General features: G+C 48.4%; 1 protein-coding gene across 2 annotated transcripts in view; it reads left to right on the forward strand.

Annotated features, from left to right (window-relative positions):
• The window catches only part of LOC139055910 (carboxypeptidase Q-like), a 67,771-nt gene that overhangs the window by 22,767 nt on the left and 31,278 nt on the right, over window positions 1-13,726 (forward strand). For both annotated transcript variants that reach the window (XM_070533547.1, XM_070533548.1), the window contains exon 4: window positions 12,229-12,478. In XM_070533547.1, the coding sequence (XP_070389648.1) occupies window positions 12,229-12,478 (250 nt within the window). The remainder of the gene's footprint in view (window positions 1-12,228; window positions 12,479-13,726) is intronic.

Here is a 13,726-nt window from a genome sequence, read left to right on the forward strand (position 1 = left end):
TACTTTTAAGCACATCTGCTGCAGTGCTAGCTAGGACGCTAGTGGCCTCCTACGAGTATGCTTCATCATATTTTATATTGGCGTACCGCTTCCGAAGCGTTACAGCGTGGCTTTGCTGGTACCCATTGTGCGACACTAGACTACAGCTAGGAAGCAGCTATCTTTCCTACCACAAGTAAGTTTGTGTTCTCAAAGTCCTAAAACACGCATTTCAATGAGCACATAAACGAGCACATAATGAAGCCCTCAATAAAATTTGATTCTCAAGCCACTATAAGTACAACTGTATATGTCTTGTATCAGTAGTGCCTCCTTTGTCTTATTCTGAAGTTTCATAAAGCACGTAACGCTACAGTGCCAACCTAACACACTTAACAAACCAAGGTCCAAACGCTTAAAACATGTTCTTTCAACGTTTACGATGCCACCGCTTTGTCGTCACGGCTTCGACGCCACACAGCGACACAAGCATCGTCCCAGTCGCTGGCCCAGCGCGCAATCGCCACTCCTAGCAACATAACAAAGGCAGAGAGCTTTGCGTTGCACTGTCCCACTGCAGGTTATAGCAATCGCGCTTGGAGTGAAACCAAAACTCTAAAAAAAATACTTGTAGACTAGGTCGCCAGTCAATATAATGCCAATCCGAAGCCTGTACTTCCCGTCATTCCCATGATGGTTGAACGATCGCAGCGCCAGATTTGCCTCTAGGTATACTAATATGAAACTCTATGGTACGGAGTGACGAACGATGAGGGCATCGAGGCACCCCAGCAGCCGCCGGAGAAGAACGCCCCCTCCCTAGCCTGATCCCGGTGCCTCCTGCTTCCATCCCGCGTTCCTCGTTCGCGCACGCGAGATTGAACCGCGTTCACTGGCTCATCTTCATACACTCTAAGAAGAGTTTACACCCTTTGGATTGCCCCTTCTGCCACACAACGATAATCGCCATCTGCCTTGATGCGTTTCCTTTCTTTAACGCTGCGAGCCTGGTACTTTCCAGTAACGAACGGCATGCGTGTTATCAGCATGACAGCATTCCTGACAAGAAAGTAGCGGGTGTGGTGTTTTGAAGAAAGGAAACGCATCAAGGCAGATGGCGATTATCGTTGTGTGGCGGAAGGGGCACGCCAAAGGGTGTAAACAGTACTTAGAGTGCACGCATTCACTCGCGCATACAGCATAGGAAGCGCGGCCACGGTTTTATCGACTTTTGACTTTATACGCAACCTCACAGCAGAAATGTGCCTTGAGTGTCCATATAATCGCTATCGCAATAATATTTCTTTTTGAAGGCGGTTCAGTACAACACTGCAGCAAAAACTTAACACTTCTGCGTTGCTTGCGTAAATGTACCAGTTCTTTCTAACTGCACCTTAATCAGCTATGGAGTCTTCAACTCAATATTCGGAAACAGTAGTGCGGTATGCAACCTGCCGCATAAAATATTATTATGGCCTTTTGTATAATATAAAGAACCTGGCTAACCTTTTCTGAAACTGCATATATCCAAGGAAACAACGATTGTGTGAGTAGAGAAGTGAGGAGCTACATTTCAACTGTCGCAACAACGCATTAGAGAGCTTCCCAGAATAAAGTTGCAAGTCTGTTTATCGCAGTGTTGACTACGCTCGAATTCTTTCTTTTAATCGGGAAGTTCGGAAAATCGAGTAAGAGATCGTTTGCTCCTTCGAAACCTAAACTCGAAATGTAGTGACACCCAACAGGTAACACGGCATTGTATTCGCTGCTAACCCACTCCTACGAGTGTAAAAATTGCATGTGGTTTAGCTCTGGTTAACACTAGTGGAATTGCGAACGCAAGACTTGCATGGCTACGCTTGTGGTTTAGAGACTTGCACGTTCTTCCTCCCTTTCCTCGGCCCGTCGTCTACGCAGCGTCTCATACCGACGCTCTGGAGAACTCAAGGCCGTCTCTTGAGCGCGTTGTCTCTTCCGCGCTTTCTTCTGTCGTTGTGTATCTTTCGCGCTCTCCATACCAACCACTGAGGTGAAGCACACACGCACACGCATATATATATATATATATATATATATATATATATATATATATATATATATATATATATATATATATATATGCATATATATATATATATATATATATATATATATATATATATATATATATATATATATATATACATACACGAGGCGACACCTCCTCCCCCTCTACCCCAGCGGACCACATCTGGTGGAGCGAGCGCCGACAGTGGCGGCGTCGACGGCGGCGCCATATTTTGGAGCGCGGCTGCGTCGTTGCTAGGCAACCGCGGCTCAAGGTCGTTCGTCAGCCACGGCATATGGCATACGGCGCGACGAGCCGACATGGTTCGCTGGTAGTAAAGCTTTCGCTTTAAAAGACCGTAAGGACGGCCCAACTACCGCCGCCCGAGTGCCATCGGGTACTTAAGAACGATAGCGACTGCTGAGTCCGTTGTTCCGTGCATGGGCGCGGCGTGCAGCGTCGTCAAAGTAGAACTAGGACTGTGGCTAAGGTGCCTGGATGTTTTAGCGCGATAGGATTAGAGCGCACACTCGAACAAAAGCTCGTCTGCGTCTAAAGTAGAAAGAAATCAGTTTTTTTACGTACTTATTTCTGAAAAAGCTTCGCTAATTGAGGTTGAATGTAAGCTAGTTTCGTTAATTTGGGTCGATGACTAAATCAAACCTGATGGGTACTTGCTGGTTAACTGAAATTTCTCCGTTAGATCGGGAACGTAATGTCGGGTTTCGCTAGCTGGATCTTTAACTGTAGCCTGAATTATGCAGTACACGACTGAGCTTGGCAGCCTTTCTTTGGCTTACAGAATTCAAGTAATGATATACCAAAAAGACAACAGGCTCGTGCGACGTTGCAAAATAATGACCCAATTTCCAGCGACGCCGTTTCTTGAGCAGCTGCATGAAATGTTTCAGATAGCGCATTTATTTATTTCAAATTTATTTATCTATTTATTTCATTTATTTATTTATTACGTACCTGTCATCTAGTGGGCATTACAGTTCGAGGCCAATAGAGAAGGTTAACACATATCGAAGTACAGCATAAATACTGTCCGGTATACGGCACACTGTACAATTACACTAGGCCAATATATATGAAGTTACAGCCTTCATTCGTTCATTATTTCATAGTCATCATCATTTATGATCATCATCAGCATCATAAGCCTATGTATATCCACTGTAGGACAAAGGTCTGTCCGTGCATTTTGCAATTATCTCTGTCTTGCACTAGCTGACACCAACTTGCACCTGCACATTTCTAAATTTCATCATCCCACTTAGTACACACACGAACACAAAACCAAAGAAAGAAAACAAGGTATAAAAAAGCTTCAGGCTCACTTTAAAGAATTTTTCAGCAGATGTCATTGTCCAACCACATACATCTAACTTCATGCATCCATCAGTCATAATGTTCCTACCAATTTCACCCAATTTGTCTAGGCTTCTTTGTTGGTTCTGCCAGTACTGGTAGCTAAAATCTACAACACTTATAAAGCATCCACAATGATCTGGAGTGCTAGTATAAGTAATTTTCTGCAAATGACCTGATTAACCCGCGTAATTAGATGTTTACTTAGATAACAAAGTAAGCTGTCTATCTTTTATCAAAGCATAATCAATGTAGTTCGTTTAATTCACGACGTTTAATTCACGAAGGACACCGGAGGAACCTCATGAAACGCAATAAGATGTGGAGAAAGGCATTTCACAATAATCTACGAATTGAATAGTTATGGGGAAACGTTAAGCATTTATCACATATTAATTACACCATATACCCAATTCCCACCAATTATAAACATGGTGCGGCATAGGGTTCTCTGGACACATTGGGAAACATTGAGAATAAGCACCGTATCAGGCTTTCAAGGACGCACAGGTGGTTTTATTTTTACAAAAGCTGTAATAAATTCCAGCACACTCGCACTAACTTAACATACGAAAAAACTGTATTATGTTTTTGCTGATTTTACTAAGTTTTGCTTCGTAGGCTGTTATACTACTCTCAATACCGCGGCCCAAATTTATCGCTGATCTTAAAGCCTGCTGTTTACAATGCGCCGTGGTGCTTGCGTGCCTACATTACTGCAAAGGCCGCAACTGACCCACGGGCTCTGAGCGTTGCCTACTCGTAGCATTCACCTCACTCTCACTAAATGTGAACCACGTGCTGTTTATTTACTACGTGCCTTGCGGAACGCAGTATATAGGAAGAAAACGTTGCTTGAGTGGTAATTTTCAAAGCTACTAATTAGGCAAAGGAGAATAAAATTTTTTCAACACGTTACAACTATAAAACCCCGCATATCTTCCACATGTGAACGTGGTATGACTTACATTTGCTTCAGCAAACAGGGAAAGTTTACGGATAAAAACCGTAAAGCGCTTTCCACGTTTCGGCTATTGAGCTTATTTGCAAGGCCCATATAAGTAAAGCTCTTTAAATTTTGCCCACCAATTTTCCATGAGATTACCCCTATTCTCTTGAAATATCAACTTTGGCGAACGTTGACTTCTTTGAGGACATTGGGCCTACTTCCTACGCCGTTAGTAAAGTACGCTGGTACACGCAATGTTCTAGAAATGTTGTAATCAACGTACACAGTTTGAACTTACGTCGAAGGTGACTGGCAACCTGCTTTTCATTTAAAAGATACATGAGCAACATACTTTGTTTAGTTCACCAAGGAGACAGGTCAAATCAACTAGGGCTCTCTTGTGATGCGTGCTAATAGGGAGCGAACGAATATTCTAGAAATAGTATTGCAGTTAGAATTGTTAGGACACTTGACGCACTGCCCAGCAATTATTTATCATTTAACCGTTATGTCATTGGTTATATTCCACTGCTTGTGTGTGACTGCGTGATAGAGGAACAGAAAGAAGCGTTTTATTATACAATGAAAAGTTCAATATCCGTGTGTGCGTTTTGGGGTGTGTTCGCACAAGTTCGCACAGTTTGTATTCGTGCTTCTTTTTTTTTCTTTTACGTAGAAAAAATGTATAAATTGCGTGCTTAGATCGTAAAATGTAAAATTAAAATATAAGGTAAAACGTAAATCGTAAACGTCTGCTTGCAATTGCAATCTTGATGAAGGCTGGACCATGGCCGAAACGGCAGTAAAGTCCCGTTATTTTTCTACGTGCTCCTACGCTTTGAACTATTTCTGTGCCAGATCTTGTGACGCAATGCTTCAAAGATACATGCATGTGTGTGTGGCAGCCGCTGTGGTGCTTCCGGCAAGGCACCTAGATGAGGTGAATCGTTTCGTTCTTCAAAAGGTAGAGCAACACGCTTTCGCGAATGGCAATCCCTCTCGGATGAACAAAGTCGGTGACTCAACCAGTGGGTGTATACCACGGCTTATGCACCAATTGGTGAGCGCCGCTTTTAGTAATAATCATAACATATTATCACTAGAGACATACACGTCGCAGGAGAAGTTGTTAATCACTGTAGCGTCGTCAATCGTCTAGAATGTATGCTATGCCAATATTTTCGAAGCCACCTGTGTAACTTACAAACTTCAAGCTTTCCTTATACATCGCCCGTAGCATGTCCTACATTCTCTTCAACTATAGTTGCCTCCACTTTCGGTTCCAAAAGAGCTGCAGTAAAACATTGCAAGTGCTTCATGTGACACTTTTGAAGAGGTGATAAACGCGTGCTTAGCCATTTTTGATAAGTGTCCAATTACCCGACATGATCCTGAACATGCTGTCCATTATCATATAAATATAAGCTTGGCGAATGGACAACTTCTTTCCTTACACTGTCATCAAAGCGTTTTCGAGTCGTTCTGGTCGCCTAACAGCTTCACTCTAAAAAAGTGAGCATGAAGTAGTAGGGAAAATGGTAGAAAGCCTGCGCTTGCGGAAGAATGCACGGGTTGGGATGGGATACAGTTGCAGCATATTAGATACGCCCTTGAGCACACTCTGTATATATTGTTATACACGAGGTGTTTTAATGCAGAACCAGATGAATCTGGTTGATAGGCGCGGTTGTTGAAGAGCGGTCGCATGGCAGCTTGGCTCATGTCGTTCTCTTCCTTCTTTCACCTGGTTGTTTGCGCGGCAGGCGTGGTTCATGACAGCTTGTGACATTTCCCCGCTGGCAGGCGAAACCCGCCGGGCGAGTCAGTCATCTCGTGGGTTGTAACGCCTCAGACGCGCGACGTGTGTCACTTCAGCCTTGGCCGAGCGTCGTCCACTGATCGTGAGACGCGCAATGCGGTAGTTTACATCGCTGAGGCGCTCCAAAATAACGTAAGGGCCGACGTAGTGGGCGAGAAACTTTTGGCGCAAGCCACGCTTCCGCAACGGCGTCCAGAGCCACACAAGGTCACCAGGATCGAAGTAAACGTGGCGATGACGCCCGTCATAGCGTATCTTGGACCGGTCCTGCGATGCTATGGTGCGTAGCCTAGCGAGGCGTCGCGCTTCTTCTGCTCGACATAGGAGCTCATGAATTGATTCGTTGTCATGAGCGAAGTAGGGAAATATTGTGTCGAGGGTGTAGCGCGGCGGACGAGCATACAGAAGGAAAAATGGTGCGTAACCAGTGGTCTCGTGTCTCGCGGTATTGAAGGCATAGGTAATGAAAGGCAAGATACTGTCCCAATTCTTCTGTGCTGAATCGACGTACATGGACAGCATGTTGGCAAGCGTTCTGTTCGTGCGCTCGACCAGACCATTAGTTTGTGTATGGTAGGGCGTAGAATGGCGGAAGCTGCATGAACACAGACGAAGGGTTTCTTCAACCACGTCCGCGGTAAACTGTCGCCCAGGATCGCTGATTACTATGCGAGGAGGTCCATGTCGGAGTATAATGTTAGGCAGCAAGAAGATAGAAACTTCTGTAGCTGTGGCCGATGGCAATGCGGCGGTCTCACAATAGCGGGTAAGGTAATCTACGCAAACGATAACCCAACGATTACCCTTGGAGGATCGCGGGAAAGGGCCCAGAAGATCTATACCAACTTGCTCAAAGGGGACGCTAGAAGGGGGAACTGTTTGAAGCAGGCCATGTGGCGCTTGTGGTGGACGCTTGTAGCGCTGGCATGTAGAGCAGCTGGCGACGTACCGTTCGATATCTTTCCGCATCCTAGGCCAGTAAAAACGTTCTTGAGCCCGGTAGAGTGTCCGCGTGGAACCAAGATGACCGGAAGTTGGGTGATCGTGCGTGGCGTGTAATACTTGGTGGCGAAGGTTCTTGGGGACAACTAAAAGGTAGCGTGCACCGGCGGTCGAGTAGCTCTTCTTATAGAGCGCGCCACCATCCCGTAGGCGAAAGCGACTGCCCGCAGGTGACTCCTGTGCTGCCGCGAAGAGCGGTTGTAAGCTCTCGTCCTTGTGCTGCTCGGATATGACGGTACCCATATCCGGAAATTCCAGGGACACAAAAGCGATGTACTCATCAAAATTGTCCGCATCACATTCAGTTGTTTCAAGTGGCATCCGAGAGATGGCATCCGAGCGTCAGCATGCCGCCGGTCACTTTTGTAGCAAATAACGAAATCGTATTCCTGTAGACGGAGGGCCCAGCGCGCTAGTCGTCCTGAGGGATCCCGCAAATTCACAAGCCAGCATAGCGAATGATGATCTGTTATGACAGTGAAGGGGTGCCCATAGAGATACGAACGAAACCATTGCATGGCGAAGATGACCGCCAGACACTCTTGTTCGGTGACTGTGTAGTTGCGCTCGGAGCGGCTCAAGCACCGGCTAGCGTAAGAGATCACGTGCTCTCTGTCGCCAACACGCTGAACTAGCACAGCACCGATGCCTACGCCGCTGGCATCGGTGTGAATCTCAGTTGGTGATGAAGGATCAAAGTGGCGAAGAATTTGTTGGGATGTCAACAGGAACTTGAGCTGGCGAAACGATGAGTCACAATCTGCAGTCCACTCAAAGGGAACGCCTTTTTGGAGAAGGCGTGTAAGGGGATGAGCCATGTCAGCAAACCGGGGAATGAATCGGCGAAAATAGGAGCACAAGGACAAGAAACTTCTTAACTGCTTGACAGAGTTGGGTACTCTAAATACTTCTACGGCCGCAGTCTAAGACACATCCACGTTACACACACCAACCGGGTATAATGCTTCACCACTGACTCCACGGAAACTTGTGCACTGGTCCCAACGATACATAACCTTGCGCCCCAGAAGGCCTTTAAACCCCACACTCATGACCGAGACAGTTGCTCCCGTGTCGACTAAAGCCATTGTGGAGACCCCATCAATCAGTACCTGAACCTTATTCTTTAACATGAAAATAGTTGGAGGCAGTTGAGTCGGCAGCACACATTTTCCAGCGACCTCACCTCCATCGGCCGCGCTGGCTAGATTCCCGGCGGGGGCGACACGAAACGGCGCCGAGGCGATGGTGACGTGAATCGCGGCCGAGGGGATGCTGATTGGGAGGCTCGGAAGGCTGGTGGTGGCGTCAGAGTACGGTCGGAGGCAGGGGAGCGGTAGCGGTTCCGGGTTCTTTCTGCTTCAATGTAGGTCTCCTGGGCGGTGCATCGGTCCTCTCGAAAGTGGCTTCCTGAAGTGGAGGCTTCTGGCCACTGAGTGCGCAGTTTACGACCGCTAGACCGCATAGTCGGCGCTGACGATCCGTAGTTTGATGCTCGGCGTCGGCTACAGTATCTAGCTATATGGCCAGGCATGCCGCAGCAGTAACACACTGGCGAAGGGCGAACTTCAGAATGCGGATTGAAGTAATCTGCCGAAGACATCGGTTGAGGGCTACGAGGCTCTTCCCCTTGAAAGTCATAGGTAGCGGCGAGTCTTCGTGGACGAAAGTTGCGTGGGCGTGGATCAAAACATTGAGGGGGCTAATCATTGCGTGGTGGTTCGGTCGTAATGTAATGCGGTTCGTCTCTGGAGCCGGTAAGATCCGCGACGTTCACCGAGTGGTTCCAAGTAGCCGAAGGGGGTTCCCAAAGAGTGTCTCGGAAAACGGAGCAGCTGCAACGTGGCGCCGCATAACGTGCCTGTTCGTCATGTCGCTGGAGCTCCTCGCGGACTATATGGCGGATGGCGGACGAAAGGTCTGGGAGCGGAGGACTCGTGTCAACACTTGCTACAGTCGTTACATTGGCCAGCCGTCCAAACTTTGGTGTAATTCGGCGAGTCTTCAGCGCCTCGAACGTACGGCAGTGCCGTATCAGTTTTGATACAGTGTGCAAGTTCTCTTTACCAATGAGGAAGTTGTACACGTCTTCCGCTATTCCTTTTACCACGTGCCCCACTTTATCTTCCTCCGTCATTTGAGGGTTGACAGTGCGGAACAGCTTCAAAATTTCTTCGATGTAGGTAGTGCAAGTCTCGCCGGGTACCTGAGTTCTCTGGGCTAATGTGAGTTCCGCACGTTGCCTCTTTGCGTCCGAGTCACCGAAACACTTTTTGATTTCCTCAACGAAGCGTGTCCAAGTAGTTAGCATGTCCGCATGGTTGTCGTGCCATACCAACGCCGTGCCGGCCAAGAAGAAAACAACGTTCCTAAGCTGACTGGCAGCGTTCCAGTTATTGTATTGGCTTACCCTTTCGTAATGGGTTAGCCACTCATCCACATCTTCCTCTGCTTTCGCCGAGAACGTGCGTGGCTCTCGGTAGTGCTGGATAGGGACTGGGCTCGCCGAGGCACTGCTGGTGAGGGTATTTTGCTCTGTGGGCATGACTGAGCGCGACGGAGAAAGTCCGGCGAGGCGACGGCTTCGGCGTAGCTCCTGTGCTGGTGGCTCCGTTGTAGGTCGTGGGAGTTACCCCGCACAGCTCCACCAAATGTTACACACGAGGTGTTTTAATGCAGAACCAGATGAATCTGGTTGATAGGCGCGGTTGTTGAAGAGCGGTCTCGCGGCAGATTGGCTCACGTCGTTCCCTTCCTTCTTTCATCATGGGCGAACGAGTGGGGTGCCCGTGCTGAAGCCCTTCAGGGCTCAGAGTCCAAATACCCTTACCTAGAGAGCCTGGAGAACCTGTTGCAGAAAGGCCGGCCAATCCCGGTGCGCCTAGAGCAGCTGCCCCAGTTGGAGTCTCAGGTGGCTGCAGCAAAGGCCTGGAAGGAGCGCACGGCACGCACCTTCCTCAAGAAGAACTCTGCCTACTCCCTGCTTGAGGTGTTGTCACCTCGCCGAGACATTGGCATCTATCAGGTCACTGCACGCGGCAAAAAGAAACGTATGCGTGATGGACCACCATTGCCAGAGAAGGAAGAGCCACCAGAGATTAAAGTGGAAGAGGCCAAGGATGCGGCCAGCATTGTGGCTGCTTTCAAAGATTCCGGTGCACAGGAACTGGAGAGCATGAAGCAACTGCGTGCACACAATTTGCGGAAGCGCCTCGAGGACACAGGCCAGGCGCGCTACTGCACCTGCCACAATTTATTCGGAGGCCACAAGCTTCAGTGCGAGCTCTGCAAGGACTGGTTCCACGCCAGTTGTGTGCCGACACCCAAGCCGAGAGGTGCGGGCAAGGCTGCCAACTCTGCGGGAGGCAGCAGCCCCGGTGGTGGTGGCTCCACCTCTCCAGGGGCGTCCGTGGCTTCTGCTGTCCCGGCCAAAGAGAGCAAGTTCCTGTGCCCTGCGTGCCTGCGGTCGCGGCGGCCTCAGCTCGAGACCATACTGTCGCTTTTGGTGTCCCTGCAAAAGCTGCCCGTGCGGCTGCCTGAAGGAGAGGCACTGCAGTGTTTTACCGAGTGAGCCATGTCGCGGCAGGACCGTGCCCGGCAGGCACTGGCCACCGATGAGCTGGCGGCAGCCCTGGCTAAGCTGTCGGTCCTCTCCCAGAAGATGGTGGAGCAAGCAGCACGCGAGAAGACCGAGAAGATCATCAGTGCAGAGCTGCTTCGAGCAGCTAGCAAGCCAGAATTGCAGCCACACCTGCAGACTGTGGCACAGTCAGCCTTTGGGGGCCTCCGAACCCAGGATAAAAATGGCAGTGGCTCTGACATAGAGGCCACTAGTGTCCCAGAGGATGCTGCTCCGACTGTTGCTGCAGAACAGGAGGTGTCTCTGTCTCAGGATGGGCTTGGTTTCGGCGACGTGTGCTGTGTGCAACAATGCTGTGTGCAACCCATCACCACGCAAGCATGCACGCAAGTCTCCGCTGGTGCCACGGCAGGTCGAGAGCCCTGTACTGGAATTGAGCACAGGAGCAAAGGCACGCCTGGAGGCCCTACTCACCGAGGGGCAACTGCTGGAGGTGTCGCTCGATGAGACTGGCCACATTTGGCGCATACTTCAGGCCACCAAACCACCAAAGGACCCCCTGTTCCCTTTTGAGGCTTTCCCCGAGTTTGAGGACTACTCGGAGGCTTCAAAGAGACTAGAGAAAAGAACAAAAAAACGCAAGGTAGAGCTGCCTACCGCCACGGCAAAGCCACGGCCAACGCCAAAGCTGCAGAAGCGAGCACCAGCCAAGGACGAGGCTGGCAATCCGTCCACAACAGCCAGCCAGGGAGTCTCAGGCACGGCCGACCCTTCAACCAAAGCAGCCAGCGGCGTCAAGAAGGTGTCCAGAGGTGGGACCGACGCAGGAAAGCAACCCGAGCGCAAGGTGCGTCCCATCAAGAAGGTGCGCCGGGAGGACTCTGGATCAGGTGGTGCTACCCCTGGTGACAAGGTTCGTGACAAGGACGTGAGCCAAGCTGCCGCGAGACCGCTCTTCAACAACCGGGCCTATCAACCAGATTCATCTGGTTCTGCATTAAAACACCTCGTGTGTAACAATATGAGCACCTAAATTAAATGAGTGTGCAAATAAAACGCTATCTGCATTCCGATACCATATGAGGCTGCTGAGTTACATTTGTTCTACAAGTTTATCAAATAGTATTCAAATGGCATTATGACTTGCGTGCTATGAAAGGAATATGTTATTTTGAAGCAAAGGCGGCTTTGGGAACACGGAAACGAAAGTTTGCTTGTAAACGTTGACGATCACTACTATCTTGCAAGCAACTAAGAATTGCCTATGTGATGTTTCATGAAAAAGTTCCATTTTCTGCGCTACACACAGCAATCCAGACTGTGCATTAAGTGAAGTGGAACGTTGGCTCGATGTTGCAGGTTCGTCGCGTACGCAGTCATCCGTGTTTCATCACGAACCTCCTAATTCATATGCCAGCGGGATCATAGCACAAGGATACGTCATGGGCGTGCGAATAACGCATTCTTTCACTTTACAGGCAGTGGGCAAGATTCTTGTCTTCAACCAGAAGTTCGTTTCCTACAGTGCGTCTGCGAAGTACAGGATGCAAGGTCCAGCCGAAGCGGCGAAAGCTGGTGCCGTCGCCGTCCTAGTACGCTCGGTGACGCCACTGTCTATAGCGTCTCCGCACACAGGGTTCACGCAGTTCACCGACAAAAGAAATCGCGTACCAGCCGCAAGCATAACGGTTGAAGACGCCGAGTTGTTGAAACGGCTGCAGAACCGAGGTAAGGTAGCGGGCACTCCTGCATCGTTTTGCGGTCTGAGCGACTTTCTTTGCACATAACGCTTACACAGAAAAGAGGTCTATCATTGTGAATGTAATAAGTATTGCCTAACAAAGTTATTCATCATATTACACTTTTTACCGCCTAGTTCCTGTTGCAGTCAATGCCAGAGCAGAAACGAACTCATAGAGCGAAACCGTCACAAAATAGCATTCCTAAGGCATAAAGCATAGAATAAATTATTAATAGGAAAACTATTTTCAAGCAGTTTACTGATGTCACGGATCCGTGAGCAATTGCAGGGGATTCCAACAAAATGCAGCCCTCATCTCGTGCGCAGCCAGAGACCAGAAGCACATCGTCTTCTTCTTCACAGTATTAGCAATACTGGGAGACAAATTGTGCCCGTATCTTATCGGTCGTTTAAATAGAATATGAAGAAACGAAAGGCATGAATTTCAACTCACGGTCTCGTCCGTGCGACAGATAAGTGTGTGGCTTAAATTGCAATCGTGTATGTTCGGTTTGTTCATATTGAAACTTCGAAAGCATATTTTCAGCGCCGTAACAGAAGCGTCATTTTAACGTCACAACAGAAGCTTGTCAGATGCCTAGATTTCTTTCACGTTTCTAAATTGTGCACATATTTTGACAACTATTCAGTCATTTTTAATGTGCACGCAGATGGCTACAGCGAATAAACTTCTTTTATTTCACTTTTGAATGTTTACTACAGCCCTTATTCCACTAACACTGACGGTTGGTTTGCCCACCGAAATAACACTGTGGTGTTGAGACATACAGCTTGAGTTCTAGGACCAACACACGTGTTGTATATATAAGCGCTTGCAACCACATGTTGTTAAACATGTGGTAGGTTGTTAAACAAGAGTGTGGAAGGCTGTTAAACAGAGCAGTGATAACATATGCCTCGGAAATGCATAAGAAAATTTGTGCCATCACAAGATTTCCCCAAGCCTGAAGAGTCAGTCGAAACGGTTATCTGAAGCAGGGATTACGAAGCGCTAGAAAGTTTCTGTAGCAGAGGGCTTGCTGAAAATACGTCGTGTAGAATATAGCACTCGGGCACAATAAATCAACAGGCGCAAAACAAAAGAAACTTAGTGGTTGTACCAAACCTTCACAGGGCGGCACACTGTCTTAAAGAGTTGCTTAGGTGTGCGAATACAAGGGCTGCTTTTTCAGCTCCAGAAATAGTTAGGAGAGGTATGTCAGTTCACAGACCCG

The sequence above is a fragment of the Dermacentor albipictus genome, chromosome 2 (genome assembly GCF_038994185.2).
Source record: "Dermacentor albipictus isolate Rhodes 1998 colony chromosome 2, USDA_Dalb.pri_finalv2, whole genome shotgun sequence".
Taxonomy (NCBI): Eukaryota; Metazoa; Arthropoda; class Arachnida; order Ixodida; family Ixodidae; genus Dermacentor; species Dermacentor albipictus.